Source organism: Poeciliopsis prolifica, unplaced genomic scaffold, assembly GCF_027474105.1.
Source record: "Poeciliopsis prolifica strain line A6 unplaced genomic scaffold, Auburn_PproV2 SCAFFOLD040, whole genome shotgun sequence".
Lineage (NCBI taxonomy): Eukaryota > Metazoa > Chordata > Actinopteri > Cyprinodontiformes > Poeciliidae > Poeciliopsis > Poeciliopsis prolifica.
In genome coordinates, this window is record NW_026562415.1 from 2,500,147 (window position 1) to 2,523,142 (window position 22,996).

The following is a 22,996-nucleotide window of genomic DNA, read 5'->3' on the forward strand; positions in this document are numbered from 1 at the left end:
AATTCACAGAACACGTCGTGTACAATTATCACAAACTCACTGTGCTCAAAAAGAAATGCAAAAATAATAATAATAAAAAAAGATATTGGTTATTTATAAAATGGCTTTCACAAAAGCATGAGTAAAACACTTTATAATATGTGAGCTCACATATAGATTCATATTGATAAAAATAAAAGTTACAACCATGGTGTTTTTGTTTTAACACAAGTTACACCTTACATGATTGTTTTAAATTGAACTTTACAGTGCATTTTGCATTTGTATTCATCCTTCATCCTTCTGTGCCACAGGAGGAGTTGTAGAAATCCACAGCTCAGGTGGGAAAGTCTGTATCTCGGATGGTCGGACCACTGAAGACTGAACAGGCTTTTTTTTTCTCTTCTGTGGTATTACTTTTATTTCCATATAAAAACAAAACAAGCATAGCTGCACATTTAAGTGAAAGTATTATTTTCTATACAACAATGTTGTGAAACGGTCTATAAAAGCAGAAGTATTTACTTTTCAAGGACATAAAAAAAACACTCTTCATTTAATATTTGAATAGTTCCTGAACAAGAGCTATGCCACATTTCAGTTATTAAAAGTGTAGCTTAAATAAATCTGACACAATTTTCACTAAATATAATAAAAACAGAAGTTTTTTTGTGTTGGCTATGGAATAATATAACTGCACGCATGAACTTGCCCTTCACTGTGTTTTGGTTAAATCACAAATAGCAGTGAAAGAGTTATTTGAAAGAAAAATACAGTCAACTCAGCCCTTTCTATTTATCAATTCTGCAGAACGTGTGAGCTGCTTGCAGAGCCATACAAAGAATATAAATAGCACCTTAATTTAGACAGGGAAACAAGGAAATATTCTGCTGTGAAACCATGCAGCTGTGATACAGATGAAACACTAAACCATAGAGGACAATAACATCCAGAAACCACTTTAAACATAATATATACAACAGTATATACAGTGCAAATACATATTTTCTTCTTTAAATATACAAAACAGAAAAGTGGAAAGAAAATCAGGCAAATAGAGTTTCATAAAAGTGTTGGGCTTTTGTGCCAAACCAAAGACAAAAAGATGTATTGTTGCACCAGGCAACAAAGCAAATAAAGATTTTTGCACAAGAACATTGTGGTTACAGAAAGTCAGGAAACAGTAAGAGAAGGGGCACCAGGGCAGACAAAGGGATTGTCTGTAAAACTCAAGTAAACCAATGAAGTGTGAAGTGGCACAGTCTCGTGCAGACTTCCTTCTTCTTCATGCCACTTTTACTCTACTGTTAGAATTAGTGATTATTTCTCTAATACTGGTAACATTAGAATATCAAGTTAGCTCATTTTAAGTTTCAGTAGAGAAAGGTATATATTTTATGTATTTTTTGTTTGTTTTTTGTTTGTAATACAAAATTAGGGATATAAGTTACTTTGAAATAGTTTGACTGAATTACCCCAAAATTATTAATCACCTCTAACTAGGACACCAGTGTTTTATTATGGAGGAAATTGCTGATCAGTAAGGTTGGTGCCCAGGAATAAAAATGGCTCACTTTGTTGTAGGAATGGGCTGGCTATGGTTAGTTTTAAAACAGTTCTGAACAAAAATGAAAAGTTATTATGTGGAAAGTAAAGTGTTCCTCCTAATAAGGTAGCCCCCACATTTACCCATGCTTACAAGACATGAATAGCTTAGCTGCCTGATCTGTTTTGTTGTCACAGAGTTGTTGTTGTTGTTGCTTTTTCTTACTTTGAAAGAACATATCTGAGGATAATGTACAGAAAATGGTATAAAAACTAATCTTTTAAAAATATATTTACATTAGTTTATTTTTCAATTATTCCCACACATTTTCCTAAGACATTCACTCAGACACACTCACACAATGTAAATAACAGAGACTTTAAACTAATCGTATATTCAGGATCTTAGTGATGTTGGACCTGGTACATTTGAGTAAGTATCTCCTAAAGTTACTTAAAGGTACTTATTTTCTTTTCTTGCTTTCTCTGCAGTTTTAAAAGTCAGAGTCAGCATCCATAAGCTCCGCCTCCATCAAATTGGTCCTGGAGTGGATGGGTCCGTAGCCTGCCCTGCGGCCCGCCGGTACCCGAGCCACATGAGCCATTCTCTCTGACAGCCCGTCAGTATGCTCCACCTCTCGGGGGTAACTGGACGATCCACTGGGCTGCCAGTTTGAAGTCAAAGGGTGACAGCTTGGCCCGAGGCCCAGATTTTCTGGACAATCAACTCGGGTCATCAGGTAACCGTTTCTGCTGCTCTGGCACTCCAAGTATGAACACCTTTCCTCGCAGGGTTCATAATCTGGCAATGAGCCCGGCAGGACCCCCTGCTCCAGTGTCTGATGCCTCTGCTGTTGACGTAGATTGGCCACCAGGCTTGGGTGGCAGGGAAGTTTCGGCAGGCGAGGAACTGAGCTGCGGCCAAACTCTCGCTGAAGGCGAGTCTGGTTTTCCACCACCTCGTCAGGGTTACGCACCTCCTTCCTCCTTTTCTTCTTCTTCTTTTTCCTCTTTATCATCTCAGGTGATATGTCTGCCTCCACCATCCACAGTCTGTTCCTCTCCTCTGGAGGGGGCACTGTCAGAACAGACGAATTATTGTGAGAACAGGTTTAAGGGATGTTTTGGTTTGCTGGATTGTAAATTAACAAAAGTGAACAGGGGATCAAAACAGGTCAAAAACCACCGGTTCTCTGCAAAACAGCCAAATTTCACCTGGAGTCCCAGTGGGAGTGACAGAAATGTCCTGAGGCAGAATGGCTCCCCGTCTGGCGACCATCTTGGGTACATGGAGAGCCCATGCTGATGAAACATCATTGGACGGCTCGTTCAGGTCAAAATTAATTCCAGCTTTTAAAAGAGAAATAACAGAGAATCAAATCAGAATCGTCTTGCAGTCTGTCATGGTCCTGGAGGCTTGAAGCTTAATCAGTAGCCTTACAGTTTCCACCACTTCTCTGAAATAAAATATACACGCTATACACCAGAAAAGTTTCAAGTGGATAATCCCAGATGGTTTCGTTTTATTATCATTACTATTATTTTCATTTAATTATTTAAGTTAGAACAGCCATTTGGATATAAACCCATGCAGTTGCAGTTATAGCTCACAAGGTGGCGCTAATAGTAGGGTTCAGATACTAACCCACTGGGCCATCATGTGACACAGTATGCATGCTGAAGGACAGCTCCTTCTCCGGGTCCTTGTGCAGCTCCTTCCTCATTGCGAACGCCTTTGCAATCATCTTGCTCTTCTTTATCCTCTTAGGTTCGTTGTCACTTCGACCAATGATCCTGCAAAAATGACAAATTCTTTAGAGACTGGTAGGGACCAAAATATGATTCTCATCTCTGAAATTACTTAGTGTTTTCTTACTTGAACCAAGTGCGTTTCCAGATGAGGAAGGTGGCTTTGGTCCAGACCCAGGTGCTCATGGCGATTCCTGTGCCGAACATGGAGAACAGGTTGATCTTCTCCACCATCAGGCTGGGACGGTTTTTAATGGTGCATTCTGGGATGGGCTTGTTGGTTTGAGAGGCGATTGTCACGTTGGCTTCACATCTGGTGGAAACATGAACAACATTCAGACCCTTGTAGTTCATAAAAAGATGAACAGCACAGGTTTGACGTGATGCTGCCACCACCGTACTTCACGGCTGCGATAATGAGTCCAGGAAGTAACTGTTTATCCACACATAGCTTGTCAGCCAGGAAGTTTCCTTTTGGAATCATCCGACCAGAAACGTCAAACGCAACTTCTTATGACTTTTGTTAAAAGTTGGCTTTCCTCTCATCTACTTTTTAATGAAGGTTAGCTTTGCCAAGTGCATGATTAATAGTTGCATTTGAGCTGTGGATCTCAGTGGATCCTCCAAAGTCACAATGTGCTTCTTGGTTGCTTCCCTAAAAGTTGTCATCTGATAAAAAAATAGTTTAAAAATTAAACAAAGAAACTCTCATGGGAAATCTGTCTGAAGGACTTACAGCACATATTCTCTGAAGCTTCTCTCCCATTCAGCCTGGTTGAAGAAGTCATAGAAGTGACATCCGAATGTGATGAAAACAAAGCCAAATGCAAGGAATCCAAATATACCTAATGATGAGAAAGAGATACCAAACAAACTGTTGAATATTGTTTTCCTCATTTAGAAAAAAAAAACGTGCTAGCTCAGAAAATTAAACCCATTAAAAACATTTGTCAGTGTAAACACGGTGTTCCACTGGGTCATCGAATCACGTGGAGGCATTAAGGGTGTTTACATTCTTTGTGCCATGTTGCCTGCTGCTTCAGACAAAACATCTGTTTGCAGTGACAGACTTGTGTTTTAGCTCAGATGTTTATCCCTCAAATGTTAGGAAAAAGAACGGGACTGGTCTTACCTAGTCTCAGCATTGTCTCATTGATTTTGCTGGCTGCTTTCTCACTCAGTAGTCCTGGGTGGTTACTCTTGATGGAAAATAAGGTCATGACACCTAGAAGAACAGATTTTTAGAGGAAAGTGTTATGAGTTGAGCCCTTTTGTGGATCGAGGTCATTTCAGTGGGTTGCAACACAATAGTAACTAGTTACATTTACTTTAGTAACTTGCAGTTACCAGGCAGATTTGCTGCACTATACTGCTTACTTTCACCCACCATCTGATATTATAATCTGTTACTTGTAACTTTTTTTTAACCAAATACTTCCTTGTTTTTACTTATGGATGAACGGGACAGAAGAATGTAGAAAGATTAAAGGTTTATATAATACTCAAGACCTTTAGAATAAATACCTTGATTTATTTCATCATCACTGCATGTATGAAAGCGTAACAGATTCATTTTATTGCACAAACCTACCCCGAATGAGAAAGTAACCACCAACAACAAGCACCACTCCAATGGGAGCCAGCACAAACCCGGCTCGGTAATGGTAGTTTTTGTAGCCGACAAAGCAGATCCCACTCACAGAGTCTCCATCCACCTTTGGGCCACAAACACACGAACAAAACATTCAATTTATTCCATAATTCTCAGAGCCTACAACCTCATGAGGGTTTTCTACACACCTCAGCTATAGCAAGGATGGCCACCGTGAGGACAAAGGGAATGGACCAGGTCACCATGTGGAAGTAGGAGGTCCGTCCAGACAGTGGCTGGTGAGTTGTACCTAGAGCCTTGAAGGAGGTGTGCCAGGCGTAGGTCAGCATGACGAACCAAATCACTCCTGACATCAAGGAGTAATAGACGATGATGAAGATGGTGACGCACGAGAGCGTTTCTGAAGATCTATGGAGAGGACATCAGTTTGTATCTATCTCTTTCGTTTTGGCTGTTGTCATCCAACACTGGGCCCAAGCCCTCACACTTACGAGGGCTCCCCGAGCCGCATGGTGTTGTCACTCTTGCACACAATCTCTTTGCGAGCTCCGTCCAGGAACTGGGCGAGCCAGCCGATGCTGCCCACAAAGAAGCAGGCATTGATGTAGAAGAGAATGACAGCCGGGTAGCGGTTCGAGTTTTTCCAGTCAGCAAGAAATGTGGCCTGAATCAAGACAGAAGGGGAGACGGTGGTCAGGGAAGAGAAAAAGATCCAAATACAGGGAAGGAATGAGGAGAGATTAATTTCTCTCTTGGTGGAGAGTGTTTATATTTCTCACCAGAGTGAAAAAGGTGCAGAGGAGTGTGATTGTGCCAAAGTAAGCAATGTAGGCATGCATGTCATTGTGCTCCTCTTCGGTGAACAAGGGGTTGTCGCACTGGATACCACAACCTTCTACATCCTTGTACCAACTTGACTGAATGTCTGTCTTCACCAGAGGGGCTTCACACTGGCCTGATGTGTTGAACTTCAGCTTCTGCACTTCATTCTGAACACATAATGGATATAGGTAAGGATGTCTTGCAAGAACACCATCTTCCAAGATTTCATTGAAGGAAAGGAAGAGACGTCAGGTATTGAAAGATAAAATAACTGTTATTTTCTAAACAGTTCAGGACAGGTGGTAAGGTTGTGACCAGATTTATCCCAGTTAACGTGTTTTTCCAACTTATGCCCTAGCGTCAGATTTTGAAGCAACCAAATGGAGAAAGCATCTCCCTGGTGATCAATAAACACACACAAAACGAGGCTTACCGAACAGCCCACAGGGAATTTTTCGCATTTGAGGAAACTGGGCCATCCTCTCTCCCGATCCACAATGCTGCACGGGCGACGTGTGGCCAGACACAGGCTCTTGCTGGGCAGCTCCACTCGTCCATTCTCGCATTTCGGCATGTAGACGGCACAGAGCAGTGGCTGGATGACTGACCAGCAACGTGGGGCATTTCGCAATCCTAGGATATGAAAACAACAGTAAAAATATGGACATGTACACAAAACAGCTACACAACGTACGACTATATAGATGTTACAACTTATTTTGCCAATAATTGCCTGAGATGCACCAATTAATGAGTCAGCGATTGATTTATTTCAGATGAATTATGTAAGTATTTTTGTACATCCCCTTGTAACACACCATGAAACATGGTGGTGGCAGCACCATGCTGTGTGAATGTCTTTTCTGCAGCTGAAAATATCCTCAGAGCTCATTGATCTGACTGAACTTGAGTTCACAAAGGATGTGAAAATAACATACAACCAACTACTATCAACAACATACATTGTAACTACTATCAACATACACTGTTGATAGTAGTGGCGAACAGAAATGCACACCACACTTTATAGATTTTTATATCTAAAAAAACCCCCAAAAAACAAAAACTTTTGACCATTTTTCTTCAACTTTACAATCATACACTACTGGAAACCCAATTGATTGAAAGAAAAAAAAAATGGAAAAGTTCAAAAAGTTAAATTAATGTTGACTGTGTCTCTCTAAATTTTACTGCTCTGATTTAACTTACCAGACCACATGGTCAGCTTCTCAAAAGCCTCCTCTTGGCTGCTGGAGTCCTCCGCCAGGATCAGAGATGTATGGGTGTAGGGTAAAGGTGAACCCAAACATGTGTTGTACTTAAGCACCTCACAAGTGGAGGTTTTCTTGCAGCTGTCCTCAAACATAGTCCCATTCGGGGCCAACACTGCCCTGCAGCCCGACAGCCAGGCAGCCCAGACGCAAAGCATCCCAACAATGGGGCTTCGACTCTGGGAAGACATCTTGGGAGAGAAGATGGACCTGATGTGGGGAAAAAAAAAAATCCAACGAATTTCAAAATTCTTGAGGCTTCAGCTACCAAACTATAAGCTTCTCTGGTGAAAGCTGGTTTCTACATCTGATTTATAAGTTTCCATACTGCAGAAAAGCTACAGTGGGGTGTTTTTTTTCTCTAAAGTTTTCTCGGAGTCCTCTCAAACTTTTTGCTTCTGCACTTTTCGTCCGTGTCCCACAGAATCGTCCTAAACGTCCTCATTATTCAGCTCCAATAGTCCCAAAACGTATTCCCAAGTAAAAATAAAAAACAGAAACAAGAACACTGACTGATGAGTTCCGAATTATATGAAGTATTTGCTGGATGGCTTTAGAAAGAAAAGCATAACAGAGAATTCTGCTTCGCCCTACCCCCACTTTCAGAAAAAAAAAAAAACTTGAAAAAAGTCTGGACCTCTGTAACAGGATCTCCTGCTCACATGCACCACCCCCTTCTTCTTCTTCTTCTTCAACGGAAAACTAAAAATGAGAAATAGTCCTTATAACTGCGTCTACATCCTGAGAATCTGTTTTCCTCCATGTAGAGTATCTGGCAGAAGTCCACTAGCGTGTTTGTGCTCCTGTTGGTTACAGCTCAGTGTCTGGCTGTGGGCTTTTTTGTCACTGGTATGCACATGGTGGGGGGAGAGCCAGAGCAACAAAACCTCCTCTCCCATCCCCCCCTCTTGCTTGTGGAAGAATGTGCCTTATGGCAGGGGCCTTGCTCCGAGCTCCTCATCTGAAGGACCCCCACGTCAACGCAACACAGATTCGACAGGTTTGCTCTTGTGAAAGGAGGATTTTGTAGCTTCGCTAGATTACTCACCCACATCACTTTTAGGTTTGCACTTGTACGGTCCCACATGAAACTCAGGTGGGCCTCGAACCAGGCACACTGGTGGAAGGATTGCCACAGTCGACAAAAACAACAAATCATTTTCATTGCTTATTTGCTTAAAGAGCAAACAAGCTGACATCTGATTAGAAGCTGCTACCCTAAATTAAAGAATTGCTGAGGGAAACCTCCCTGGCATCTCATCGTCTATTGTTCAAATTGTAAAATATTAGTGCACCAGCTAAACCTTAATTGATATTTTCTTCAAAGAACAGAAGCTGGTGAATGATGAAGTCTGTTACATGTCAATACAAATATTGCGTGGCAAGTTAATCACAGTCAGAATACTGAGAACCTCCTGCAAACTAAAAAAAACTGTAAGATGAGTTTAAAATGCAATGTAATAAACTCAGCTTCATAAACACAATTAAAAATTTTGTTATTTTATTTGTTGAACTGATTATTAATTTAACAAAATGAAACCATTTCTTATAAAATCACGCTTACATTTTGTTTTATTAGTGGATCCTTGCAATACTTTTCAAGATATGCATATGCTGTTTGAAACCCATATTCAAATATCCTTGGTTTTGGAAAACTATCTTTTTTTTTTTTTTTTTACAGACTTTCAGGAAGAACAGTGGAGTTTTCTTATACTGGAGATCATTGGCACCACGCTCAAATAATATGATGAATGTCTGTTTGATCTGACCAAATCCATAGCACAAAATTTCTAACATTTTTATTCGGGAAGCTGAAAATCAACTGAACTGTCAATCTCATGCTTAAGGTGGCTACACAAGACTATTTTCATCAATTGTTAGCGACAGAGCATGTGTGCATATCTACAGGATTTTAAGTTGCTTGTTTCTTCTCTTCTGGTAAAACATGGTTGAGTTAGCTGCATACTCTGTATTGAACGAGAAAATGTGTGTGTTTGAGCCTCTTAAAAGTCCTCCAAAGCAGATATGAGTAAGTCAGAGGCTGCAAAAAAAAAACCAAAAAAAAACAACAACCCCAAAACAAAAACAAAAAAAAGAGCAAGACCACACGCATTACGGTGCAGTGCAGATCAACACACACACATACACAAGTCAAATCACATTCACCACAATGAGAGGCAGCCACAAAGACGTCACGTTTTCATCAGTTTCCCCACTAAATCACAACATTTGTTTGTGCGAGTGGACCGCTGAGCGGTAAGGGTAGCACTGCAACTGTTAACACACGGACAAATGTAATGTTTAGATTGGGGAAGTGCGTCAAGGCCGGTTGTACATACAGGACCGCCTCTGCTCCTAAAGATTACGAGCATCATGTTTCAGCTTAAGAGTTTGTTTTCTTTAACTGGAAGACGAGGCTGAAATGGAGACAGGAGGCCGTAGTGCTTTCTGTTTTATGTTCAGCCATCAGAGAGTTGTTAAAAATGAGGAGACTGTTTGCAGTTAACGGTCAGACTAAAAATCTACTCACGTAAACACAAGACTTAGCTGTCAAAGAAAAATGATCAAAGAACCATGCCAAGAATTATCAGGGAAGCGTGTTTTAATAAGCATCAATGTGGAACTGCGATGTGTTAAAAGCAAAGCCTTGTTATCCTGTAGCAGTGCACACATGTCAGCTGGCTGACCATAAAAAGTGACCACAACAATATGAACACCAGAGATGAGCTAGAATAGTATAATAAAAAACAAACTGAACAGAAAAAAAAATTGAACAAAAGCTGAAAAAGAAGAAAATTTTACATTTTAACATTAGGTTGGAATTTAATGAGCTTTTGGATGTGGTCACAAAAAGAAAAACAACAAATTTATATACTGGTTTGATAAAAATAATCTGGTCTCTTCAAATGTGAAGAAAACAAATCATATGCTGTTTGGTAATCATAAAGAAACAAATGGGAATATACAACTATCCCTGTTGAAATACATATGAACATGTATTTCTGCTTTATTTGTTTTCTGAATAAAACAAAAAATGATAAAATTGCAAAGAGTGTGAGCAGTCTTTGCAAGTCAGGGTTTTTATTTTCCCCTACTCCTTTTGGAACATGGTGAAAGGAAAAATGTACTTTGATCATGCTTGAAATTACATGTCCATTCTTTTTTTTTTTTTCTCGTAGGCATTACTCATTAGTCATAGAACAACATTCATTCAGAGTAGGAACAAAACTTTCCCAAAGTGAAACATTTACATTCATTATGACAGAAAACAAAAATGCTATATGTGGTATCTAAAAGAAGAGAAAAAAATAGAATGGAAAACACAACATCTCCAACACCTCAGATGCATTAAAGAAGTCACCTAAATATGATTTCTAAGAGTAAACAGCTTGAATGCCGAAATCAAACAATCTTCAGGTATTTACAAGACATAATAAAATGAAGACCTTAAAATTTCCCACTGAAAACAAATGAAGAGTAAAAAAATAAGTTCTATCAGTGCAGTGTGATAAATGCAAGCCCCTTGACTGTCCAGAAGGTGGCAGCAAAGTGTCACATCGTCAAACACAGGCTTGTTTGTACCGAGTCCCTATGTGTTGCTAAATATCGCAAAAAATCTGATCCAGGATCAGCTCCATGGGTCAGAGCTGTGCTTGAGGTTGTATTGTTGCAGTTCAACCTGGTTTTTGATCTGATTGATCAGAAACTGAGACAAAAACATCCCCACCAGCTGCAAGAGAGAAAACAAGAATGAACATTTGGCTGCAGCAAGATCAAGTGTTGATGCTCTTACTGCTCCAATGTGTACCTCTGGTATTGCCAGTCCCAGTGCAATGCCGCCCAGTATGAACATGTTGCTGTGGATAAAGTCAACCAGCATGTCTATGCAGCCACTGGTGTGAATTTCTTTGCCAGCTTCACCGAATTCACGTTCTTGCATGCCTTGGCCACACATGGTGTTGACTACACTCTGCACAGAGAGACATCCTTATGTCTAAAACTGAAAATACAACAGAAACACTGAAGAAAAACATAGGATTTGAATGTGTCTCCATTTTATCGGAGTGACCTCGTTTCTAGAGAGGATGCAACAGGAGAAGGGGACGGAGCAGCGCTCTCTGCTGGGGTTTGATTGGTTACAATCGAAGTAGATGTTATTGGTCCAGTCAAGGTATGTTGTAGCACCGCAGCATCCAAACTGAGGAGGAGGAGAGGAAAAATAAATAAATAGAGAAATATGATTTTTTTTGTTTCTTTTATGCAAGTGAAGCATACAGGATATTTCATCTTTTACGTACAAGATGTTCTTTCCTCCAGATTATTTTAAAGTAACATCGAAAATCCAATGCTAGTTGATTCTGATGAAATAAATACCCCATCTGACCAAAGTAAGACACTCCTCCGGTTCTGCCTCTGCTGCAGGAGTTCAAAACACAATTTTGACGAAACACTCACCTCTTCTTGGCCGAAGTCTATAAGATTTTGCAGATCGACGTCATCTCTGTAGTGAACGATTGCATCATTGATCACTTCTGTCACTTTCTGTCTTGCCTTGAAGGTAAAAAAAATAAAGAAAGAAGTAAAAAAAAAAATCTCAGACGTAGAAATCTGGTCAAAATGGTCAAAACGTGGAAAAACTAAATTTTGACCAGATTAAAACGCCTTTCTAGAGCAACATGATTTTACAAGCTACTTCAGTTAGTCTCTATGAATTTGCTTTTAATCGACATAAATCTATGCTCACATTTAATTAATTAATTGCTTGATTACCTTATTTGAAAAGATGAAGCCCAGAACACCCAGCAGCCAGTTGGAGTATGAAAATCACCACCAGGAAGATACAGAACTAGGACGGTAAAGAAAAAAAAATTATATATATATATATATATATATATATATATATATATATATATATATATATATATATATATATATATATATATATATATATATCTGTAAATTTATTTTACCATTTTATATCAATTAACTTAATGTAAGTTAATCACTTACATGATGACCTTGTACAGTGCCTGCACTCAACACCTAAAACTTTTCTACATTTTCCTACCTTTCAACCACAAATTGTCATTTATTGGTCAAATAAAAGGATTTGTACTAGCTATATGTTTGCATATAGCTAGCAGTATTTTTGTTTTCTACACATGCATCCTTGGAAAGCCTCAGAACTTTGTTCAAACTCATTAGGGAACAAAAATAAGTCGTGAACATATACCAGGCAGATCATGGAGAATGTTCCTGGGAAATTTAAAGCTATCAGATTAGATTACAGAACAGCATAGCAAGGTTTGGACGTCTCATCCGACGTCCACAGACATAGTGAAAACTGGAAATGAAAACGGTAGGCTTGCAAAGATTTGGTTGTCCAATTATACTGACAGGCTAAGAAAAACAAAAAGGCAAAAACATCAGCAAAGCTGGCAAAGGCAACTCTTAAGCTTGCCACACTTTTCAGGTTTTTATTTGCAATAAGATTTGAAATAAATCCCTTTCTTTACACTTCAAATTTGTGGCTTTAATGTGTCAACAATAGGGGGGGGAAAAAGCATGAATACTCTTGCAAAGCATTGTATTTCACTGCATATATTTGGGTGCATGCATTTCCCCCCCCCCAAATAAAACAGTTTTAAGTCTTAGATTAATAAAATGGATTAGAGTATTTAAAACCCAGGTACTGTTTGCAGGAGGCAGATGTCTCGCAGCGAACCCACGCAGCCACAGAAGGTGACCAGGAACATCAGGACTCCCACAATCATCAGCATAACAGCGGGATCCACAGACAGAGATGCCAGGGTTGCCTCTGCAAACAAAGATGGAGACATTTCATCTGCTTCCCGTTACAGAGGCTGCTCCATCCTTGTGCCTCTTGAAGTACAGCGGAGACCCAGTACCGAATCCCAGCAGGTACGTGCGACAATTTACCCGCATACTTTGCTGTACGGGCGTAAACGCCGACTGCCACCAAGACCAGGGAGATTATCTGTAAGCGAACATGAAAAATAAATAAATAATCACACAGAAAACAGGAGAACATTCGTCAGAGCAGCTGTTGAAAACTATTTCTATGTGCTTGAACTTGTCGGGTGTGGCGCCATCTAGACACTTCCTCTTCGTAACAAGAAAGATGTGCAGGGGGAGTTTATGAATCATATTTAATGAATCACTGATGAAATATTCCAAAACTATCCCATTTCTTCCCAATTAAAGTACGCAAAGTTGCGAAATCCTGTCTCCGCCATCGGTAATAAAGCATCTTATTTAGCTCTCGTCTCCCATTCTTGACGGAATAAAAGAAAGAGTTCAGGAACAAACCCTGTCCACCCTGAATGACATGGATCCAATTACCATAGAGACTGGAGCCTTGTTAGGAAGGACATTATTTCTCTCCCTTGTTTTGTGACGGCACAGCAAACAGACCAAGTATGACACCCGAAGCACACAGGTGGGTTTGGAACATGTTTAGGAAAGTGTAAAAACAAGTATCTTAAAAATTGACAAAAACTGAACAGTCAAGATTAGAAAAAGGTGCAGTCGTGGAGCAGCAAACCTCTGCTCGGAGCACACAGAATCCGACATAACTGAGGCAGCAGAAATGACAACGCATTCCAAGCTTCAAGTTCTCACACATCCTTATCTTACTGAAACAGCCGCGAGTCGTGCTTACCGAGAGTGCTGAATCCAAATTAATAAAGACTGATCTCTTTTCAGAGGGGCACACCTGAAAGGTCATGTCAGATTTGGGCTTCCCCTCCCAACTCAACATTTTGTGGGGACTTTTTTCTGCCCATGCAGCAGAAAGACAAACAAAAAGTCTCTAAATCTCAGCAAGTTTAATCTGGAACAACAAACCACCTCAGACAAGGCTGCAAAAGTTCACCTGATGCCGAAACCCTTTGTATGAACTTTGCAAGACACACTGCAGGGAGTTTCACTTCCACTATCTACATTCAGATGCATTTGAATTGTGAAATTTCAGATCAGGCAGAAGTGCAGTGAATATTATGGGTAAATTATTTGATGAAGTTTTGCAATAAAGAAGAAATGTAATTTCTTTGGACTCAAATGAAAGAAGTGTGACAATTTGCCAACTTTCTAAGCATCGAGCCCATTTGGCTCAAGTTTTAAAAAAATTGAGCTTCTTTATATTATGAAAAAAATATAGTCTTGGTTCTGCAAGGCTGACTGTTTGGCATATTTAAGGTAAATGTAAAGGTCATTTTAGAGTTGAGTATGTGCAATCTGTATCCTGACCCTACCTGTGTTAAAAAGTAACTAAAAACAAACAAAACAAAACTAACAACATCAAAACAACTAAACTGTTTTAAAGATCTTGCCAAGTGCCTTACTAAAATGACTGCTTTTGCATAACCACATTTTGTGATTGCAAGATGAGTGATTAACTTAACACACAAAAGAGATCAAAGTGGTTTTGATCACTCACCCAGAAAATGAAATTAAAAAAGAACAGCAGGTATTTCAGAACTGAGCTGACAAAGGTGAAATCCTCGCCGGATCCCGCTGCGCCCCTGCGGTTTCCTCCCATGGCTCTGACCCTGCTGCTTCAACCACGTTTGCGCACAAAAACAAAAACGCATTCGTGGAAGTCGAAGCTCGTAGTCATAAGCATAATGATGGCGTCTGAAAGCTGCTTTGCTCCAGTGACCGACAGATTCCAAGCAGAGACAGTCAAATCTGACTGGGCTTGTCAGCAGTGGGTGTTCAGTTTCCGTCTCACGCCTTCACAGGTGATCACATGATGCAAACAATGTGCAGACGGAGTCTCCCCCACAAGTGGATGGCTTGTTGCTTCGACTTATTCATTTAATTTTTGCGAAAAAAATCTAAAAAATAAAAGAGATAGTGCCTCTAAAAAGTGTAGTTAAAGGTCTGTAGAGAGTAGAAAATCCATTGTTTTCATTTTAATTGTTATGCTCAATTTCCTTACTTCCTTCTTTCTTTTTCCTTCTTTCTTTCTTTCTTTCTTTCTTTCTTTTCTTTCTTTCTTTCTTTCTTTCTTTCTTTCTTTCTTTCTTTCTTTCAGTTTCACTATTAATGTGTGCAAAGAAGTGCACCTTACAGAAGCGTTAATGCCTTACACTTTCTCCAGAATATATTATGTATGTATGTATGTATGTATGTATGTATGTATGTATGTATGTATGTATGTATGTATGTATGTATGTATGTATGTATGTATGTATGTAGTATGTATGTATGTATGTATGTATGTTCTGATCGACAGTGGTCACCGGTAGGTGGCGGTGTTGCGTCGCACTGCTGTGTGCTCGTCGCCACAACGAGAAGAAGAACATTTGCGTATCCGGAAGTTGTTGTTGTTGGAGCCTCTGCGAGTTTCACGTGAAATTATATTTTGCTTTCTTCGCTCAGACGTCTCCATTACCCCCAACATGGTGCGGAGTGGCAAAGGTTTGTTCGATAATTACACCCACATCCCCGCTGGTTTTGCTACTTTTATAAATACGGCTGATTTCCAAAGGTGTTAATTGCAACGCTAGTTTTAGCTCATCTTCTCCTCTGTGTCGAGAGGTGGATGCACTTGCTTTTAACCCTCGGACCCTAATGTCCCCTTTAGGCTCCCCGCTTCCTCCAGCCTCCTTGCAGCTGCTGGTTCCTGTGAGGCTCATGTCTGCCTTCGTGTGGAAAGCGGTGCAGCAGGACAGCGCCGTCCAGTACGAGAAGCTGCTGGACTTCATCGACCTGGTCACCGAGATCGTGCCGGAGCTTCTCAGTCCCAGTCAGAAGGGTCAGCTCGTCCTGGGCCTCAGAGCGAGGGTGAGGAAGATACTTTAGACTTGGATGTCTGATGAGGTGGAGAGTTAACTGAGAGCTTAGTATTCTTACTTCTTCCATGTTTATGAGTTACTGTGTGATCTGTGCTTGTATAGAGGCGATCACACTCACTGAAGATTATTGAAGCAACAAATTGTTTTATTGACTTAAAACCTGTGGAAGGAGCACAGGCGCACTTTTTGTTTTCTAAACAATTTTTACTTTTTGGCTTTGTTTTTATTTGACAACATGCAGATTTTATGTTTTTGTGAACTTGAAAGCAGACTAGATTATTTCATCATATCCTAAAGTATAAAAAGCCCGTATTTGAAATGGGGTTAACTTTCTGATTTATCATGGGTGTAGGATTCTTTGTTGCAGTTTTTCCATTTGTCACATGCTTGCAGCTTTATTGATGTTTCCCGTTCTCTGTCCTGATAACTCCGCTCTGATCGTTGTGTTGCTGCAGTTTGTCCTGGAGTTGTGCCGGGGCAACGGTGTAGCTAACATCAAGGCGATCCAAGGCCACCTGGATAAAATCCACACCTGCTGCCTGGAACTGAGCAACAATGAACACATGGTGAGCCTTTAAAGAAAGCTCTCGCATTACTCAGTTATTATTGTAATGATAATATACATATATATATATTTTTTTTAAAAAGACATTGAGGTAATTGCTAACTTTTCTGTGCCCATCTCTTGACAGGAAAGCTCTGATATTCTGAAGACTTCCTATAGTAACTTTGCAAGCTTGGTGCAGAACATTTTGAATGTTCCCTTAGAAAAGGAACTGTTCTTCCAAGTGAGTTCATTTAAACATTAAAGTAACTAAGTTTTCCAAGAACAGATCAGAGATTATACATCAGAAAAAAATACCAAATTATTTCAGCTTTTTCAGACATAGCTTTTGCACAGTAATCTGAAAACCAATTATAAGAGGATGTAAATAGCACCTGATTTAATCATGTTAATGTGTCTAGTAGCAATTATTTATTTATCACATTACAAGCTTGTCAAATGAAATTAAATCTGCTCCTCTGGTTATGTGTGTAGGAGGTTTTTCCTGATCATTATGGATTGGCCTTCAACCAGCGGATCCAACAGCTTGTATCTTTGCTTCTGTCAAGACTGGAGCAGCTGTTGCCTATACCAGACCTGCAGCAGGTATGCTCAAAGTCTCTACAGAAGAGGAGTAGTCATGTATCTGCATTTGCCAGTGCCTATATGCAGTTTTTCAGTATGAAAACCTTGGAAAAATACACAATTTATATTGCAGTATCAAGAAAAAAACGTCTCCTCAAATAGCCAGCCTGCAGTACGCTGCTTACTGCTTATGGTTTGCAAAATGCTGCTTTGTGTGATGATGTTCTTTTAGCTTCCACACCACAACTCTGTGATTTTCACAATTGGATTACTTCCCAACAAAACTGTCTTTCTTAGAGTTAATGGAAAACTATAATAGTCTTAGCTTTAGCTAGCTGACATATACTGTATGCACAAGAACAAGGTGGGAGCATAGGCTTAGGCCTTTGCTGGCATCTAATTGAAAAAAAATCTAGGAAAAACAATGACAGAAAATTTCAGTGGTTTTGAAGCCATAACTTTTTAAAACTGGAAATCTGTCCTTCCCTTATGCAGCTGGAACTGTTTCAACCTTGACACGTGTGCTGCTAAAGTAGTCATACAAATGATAAATATCTGTTCAGTTTAATAAAAACAATCTTATATGAAATGCAAACCTTTTCAGTAGAGCTGCAGCACATACCAAAACACAATCATCATCGATTGCAACATTAATTTTTGCACTCAGTGGAAACAATATTTTGTAGGATGCGCTTAATGCTCAAAATTTATGTATGTCTATTATGAAAGTGGTGCTAAAGGCCAACAAAGGTTGTGGAGAAAAAAAAAAAAAATCAGAAAACATGATTTCATTCTGATCAGCCTTTTTAAATGGAGTCCGTAAGTGAATATCACTGCGCTACCTGCATGTCTCTTAGACTGCAAATTGGCTCAATGAGTCATCTACTTCAGAAGACCTTGGACATCATCTATCTGAACCTTTTCCTCTGAAGACTCTGCTGCTCCATCACAGAGAGCTGGGGATTCTCAGTTCAGGTGAGATCAAGGATTTGCTCTCTCTTATTTTTCTTCATCTGAAGTGACTCTAGTGCTTAAGAAGTTTCTCTTTAGCAGTTTCTTCAAGCACTGAAGAGGATGTAATATTATCCACGCTGGCCCTCTCAACTCAAACCGATCAGTTCAGTGAGGATGATGAAGAAGACGATGATAAATTCGACAGTGATGAAGAGACGCTGGCGCTAGAGGACTTAGAGGAAGACTCGAATCAGAGCTTGGATGACACATCAGAAGACTGGGTGCCCAAAAATAAATCAGGTCAGCTGAAGGCCAGAAAAACTCTCTGATCTGACATGTTTATTTATCCCACTGAACTGGTATGTCCTTTCTGGTGTTTTCAGGGTCTCTCTCTCGTTTATTCATTTGTACCAAGAGTCCAGGCGCACAACCCATACAGAGGACGGTTCGAAAGAACATCCAGCGTCAGCAGCAGTGGGCAGCTTCTATTCAGAACACCAAGGCAGTTAAAAAGGTCAACAAAAATCAGCTGAAAAGCCAGGAGATGAAAAGTAAAAACAAGACAGCTGAAGACAACCTAAAGAACCAACAGAGAGCCAAACAGAAAGACAGTGTTGACAAAAAGGGGGAACATGACCAGAAGAAGGACGGACCGAAAAACAAAAGTCGGCGGAAACGGAAAGAGCCAACAGGGGAAGATAAAAGATTCCTGAGTACGCGACCTGTGAAGAAAAGCCTCACAGAAGAAGAACTCAAATGCCCAACGTGCCAGAAGAGATATAAACATCCTAACCAGCTTAAGACACACATGAAGCTTCACTCCTTCCGCTACAGCTGCATTGATTGCGAGAAAGGATTTACAAGCCAGTCTGGGTACTATCATCATCAGAGACTTCACAAAAGAGGCCGAGAGTTCACCTGTAAGGAATGCAATAAGGGATTCTTATGCCGCTATTCTCTCAAGCAGCACGAGCGCCTGCATGAAGGTCCTACCAACTTTTGCGACATCTGTGAAAGACACTTCAGCAAAAACGGCTTCATCAGACACATGCAGATGCACAAGGGTGAAAGGAACTTCCTGTGCACCACCTGCGGAAAGGCGTTCCTCTCGTCCGGGGAGCTGCGGCTGCACAATCGGTCGCACACGGGTGAGATGCCGTACACCTGCATCCACTGTGGGAAGGGCTTCTCCAGCAAGGGTCACCTCGTCGTCCACACGCGCTCTCACACAGGGGATCGTCCGTACCTGTGCGCGGAGTGCCCCAAACGTTTCCTTACCCTGAACTGTCTCAAGAGGCACTCTCTCAGCCACAACGGGGTCAAGCCTTTCAAGTGTCCAAACTGTGACCGGGAATTCTCCCAGCAGGGGAATATGAAAAGACACATGGCAACTCATAAACCGGACTGCTAGCGGTTTGACTTTGGTCACACAACACTTGAAACTATGGTTTTCAGGATCGTTTGGAAGATTTTTAATGATATGGTCAGTAAAACACTGTGTTAGTAATTGCAGTCTGTTGTGGAACCTATTAAAATACATTTACTAGTTGATGCCTTCCCATTGAATTGTCTTCTTTTTTTTCTTTCTGAGTGAAAAGTGAAACTGCTATCCTGACTAATATGAATACTTCAAAAATTCCCTGAGTAAAATGGCTGCCTGTTTTGCCAGGTCTCATAATGATTGAAAGATTGATTCAATCTTTCTTTAAATCAAAGAAAGCTTTCACACAGTTAATGCCTTTCTTTGCTTGGCAGCCTTTTGACAAACTAATTATTTGGATTTATTTTATTTTGCCAAAAAGTACTTTCTATAATCAATCTGTTAGAAATCGATTAGATAAAGAAAAAAATCCAAGGTTTATGTATGTATATACACGCTCACACACACGTTATGTATATTGATAAATTCTATCATCCATGTCTACAGTCCGGTGGGTGGCGGAGAAAAGCCAGACGTTGCTCATAGAAGGTTGTGGAAATGTAAAGATGTGGGAGCAACGAACACAAACCTCACTCAGACACACAATTTTTGTTTGGAGGAAAGGGCCAAAACTCCAGTAAGCTGTTTTGAGAATCTTCTGGAAGAATATCCAAAATTAGCCATTACTTTTTAAAGGGTTGTTGTGCAAAATATTGAGAAAATAGATGTGTGCGACTGAATTTAAAACAGTATTTTTATTTTGGCGGTAAAAATAAATGCATTGTGGCGGTGATCTCAACTGAAAACAATTTATAGAGAAGGACTGTTTTCTGTTGACTATTTGCAAACTTTAGGTTTGGTAATATTTTCTAATCCTCCAACTGAGAGCTGATCACATCGCTCAGTCTACACCTAACGCCTGCCGACCATCAGCGTGACACATGGAAGGAAAAGCAAAACAGCTGTAGGAAATGCAATTTATTTGCAATTTTTTAATAACATCATTCCTCAGATAAAAATGCAATGTTACAGGAATATACATCAGATATTAATTTAAAACTTGCTTCAAGGGACCATACAGTCTAAATATACTTTTTCCTTTTTTATTTACTGGTAGCGTGCGTTATAAGCAAGACAGACTCTGTCACCAATGACAGACTGACAAGTTACAGATACAAACTGTACATAACTTATTTACAAATAAACTTTTTTTAATATATTTTTTTTACTTTAATTTTTATGGAAAATAGGAGTAGAAAAAGTGATTGAATTAATATTCTGATTTATTTAATTTGTATTCTTTCCCTTTCTAATACCTAAATTAAATTGACAGAATAAAAAAAAGAAAAGAATTTATCTTTAGAAAAAAAGAAAGAGAAGAAGAAAATAAGGGTGTGTAAACTAAGACACCATGCAGTCATCACTAAGAGACCAAATGACAAATGTAAAGAAACTAAAATATGTTGGGCCAGTGTCACTTTGCAAAATTGGTATCAATGAAATCCCACCTGCTGTGCAGGGGGAGTGGCTTATGTTTAAGCACTACAAAAATGGCCACCTGCCTCCAAAGCTACCAAGCACAATAACATACTCTAATTCATTATTTAGACCATAAATAGTGCTGTTAATATCACATTTAACAGTAGCGCCTTGAGTAACATTACAACAAATTGGTCTTCCGAAGGAAAATAGAGCAATGAGAAACATTTTTCAGATGAATAAAGACAAATTGCTCAGTCCTACCAGTAATGGCCCTTTAACACTTTGCATGAGTAGCAACTGAAGACACAAATAAGACCACAAGACACTGCTGATGACAGGAGAGCAGACCCACACACCTCAGTCATTCACTCGGGTGATGAAGGAATGAAAAAGAACTTTCCTTAACCTTTACCTCACATGGAGCTGTGGATCTCCTACTGTTAACGACGACTAGAAGAAATCACTAATAAATATGCGTCACATAGACACACAAGGCCTATTTGTACCTAACTCTTTGTGCTCTAAAAAGAGAAACCTGCAGAGACCTAAGTGACATGTGGGGGCTAAGAAATACTGTGATTTCACTCCATTGTCTCACCCTAAATATTTCCAGTGAGATAATCACCGTCTCCAACATTCAAGGGATACTTTTGTGGATTTTAAAAATTATTTTTAGTGCAACATAAAGTAGCTCTTGTGTGTAAAATCAGCAGTAAGAGACAAAATGCAAGCAGAAACATTCAATTCTAATGAGGATGAGAACTGCTGCTGCTTTGCAAAGCTGCTCCTATATGCCTCTGGGGTCTAATACACCGATTTGCATTACACGTACATTTTATTTTCTTCAGTAACAAATGACAGAGGGTTTGGATGTAATTCTTTTTTTGTTTTTCTTCTTAAAAAAAGCAATGTTTGTGCCACATTAGTGAGGATTGCAAGATTTTGGGGTTTACTCTGTTTGCATAACCATAAAAAATACCAACAAATCAAAGGAAGAAGCACAAGGCTTCTCAACGACCTATTAAAACAGTCATCCTGTTGACATAAAGGTGCTGATGTATGTGCTGCTACACAATGAGTGATTTATACATAGTTATTCTGCATGCTGATTAAATCACTTTAATCAGCAAATCTCTTCTGTTGCCTCCAGAGAAAAAGGATGCAGGCAGCTCATCACTACCAACCTCTGATATGCTCAGTAAAGAAGTACCACACTGGCGAAACAGACAATCCTTCACCCCCAAATAATAAACCAAAGCATATTTTACAGATTGCAAATTAAGTGGTTTTATGTGTTAGTCTTGCATACCTGCCATACATCATCACAATACAGTTTCTGTAGAATCCTGCACTGCTCTCACCTGTACTTTTGTTTTATCAATAAACACATAAGTAAGATTCTTTTTTTTTTTTGTGCACAAGCAACAACGACAACAAGATATCTTTGCAAAACGTGAACTTATTAGTGTCAATTTAATGGAAGCATCTTGTTGATGATAAAACCAGGGACACTGCTGCCCTCTAGGTCTAAAATAGAAAAAAAGCCAGCATCTGCACAATTCCAAAACTCTCAACATGGGAACTGAAAACCTGGTTTCGTTTTATTATTATTATTATTATTTAAACATCAAAATCATACAACAGAATGCAGCACCCTGCATCAAGCTGTCATTTTACATTTTGTAATTTTGATACCCTTCTATAATTTTAATATCTAAAATACATCAGTTTAATTAAAATATATATATATATATATATAATATATCTATATTTTACTTTCTGCCCTCTTTCTGTCTGCTTCATCAATATAATCAAAATAATATCTGTATAGCAAACACAGAGATGTTTCTTTTTGGCCTCCGAAAAACAGAAGAATCAGTGTTTTTAATTAGATTACTTTTTCATCAACAGACTATGCTAAATTTACCTAGAAAAGATAATAAAATCTCTATTCAAAATAGCAATCTTAAAATATTTTGTCATGATTTTCCCATGAACAACAAAGACTTTGATTTACAAGAAAAATATAAAGCACTTCAGTTGCAACAATGGTAGATCCACATTAAGGGAATGCGAGGAAAATTCTCTCCCAGCCTCATGCTTGCAAAAATGGAAAACTCTTCATACTTTAAGATTGTATGTGATTTAAAATAATATACAGCAGCTTCCCTCTATCAGCATTCAGACCCTCATCAGATCTTTCTGTCACAG

The 22,996-nt window shown here is 39.4% G+C and overlaps 3 protein-coding genes across 3 annotated transcripts; 1 reads left to right on the forward strand and 2 right to left on the reverse strand.

The window, feature by feature from the left end:
* Positions 1 to 52: 52 nt before the first annotated feature.
* Positions 53 to 7,793, reverse strand: smo (smoothened, frizzled class receptor). Its single transcript, XM_055054883.1, has 12 exons — positions 6,917 to 7,793; positions 6,141 to 6,340; positions 5,665 to 5,874; positions 5,377 to 5,549; positions 5,074 to 5,293; positions 4,865 to 4,988; positions 4,406 to 4,498; positions 4,010 to 4,118; positions 3,401 to 3,586; positions 3,170 to 3,318; positions 2,740 to 2,874; positions 53 to 2,602 (listed from the first exon to the last, which is right to left on the reverse strand). The coding sequence occupies exons 1-12, from the start codon at positions 7,167 to 7,169 to the stop codon at positions 2,019 to 2,021; spliced, it is 2,436 nt and encodes an 811-aa protein (XP_054910858.1). The 5' UTR covers positions 7,170 to 7,793; the 3' UTR covers positions 53 to 2,018.
* Positions 7,794 to 9,562: 1,769 nt separating this feature from the next.
* tspan33a (tetraspanin 33a) lies at positions 9,563 to 14,717 on the reverse strand. Its single transcript, XM_055054901.1, is given in 9 exon segments — positions 9,563 to 10,708; positions 10,787 to 10,948; positions 11,048 to 11,176; positions 11,434 to 11,529; positions 11,749 to 11,778; positions 11,780 to 11,824; positions 12,672 to 12,796; positions 12,919 to 12,976; positions 14,438 to 14,717. Coding segments are annotated over 9 exon segments (849 nt in total). The 5' UTR covers positions 14,540 to 14,717; the 3' UTR covers positions 9,563 to 10,606.
* A 922-nt stretch (positions 14,718 to 15,639) lies between these two features.
* Positions 15,640 to 19,434, forward strand: LOC129375476 (zinc finger protein 184-like). Its single transcript, XM_055054567.1, has 7 exons — positions 15,640 to 15,789; positions 16,256 to 16,366; positions 16,493 to 16,588; positions 16,840 to 16,950; positions 17,787 to 17,904; positions 17,983 to 18,183; positions 18,267 to 19,434. The coding sequence occupies exons 1-7, from the start codon at positions 15,640 to 15,642 to the stop codon at positions 19,292 to 19,294; spliced, it is 1,815 nt and encodes a 604-aa protein (XP_054910542.1). The 3' UTR covers positions 19,295 to 19,434.
* Positions 19,435 to 22,996: the final 3,562 nt, after the last annotated feature.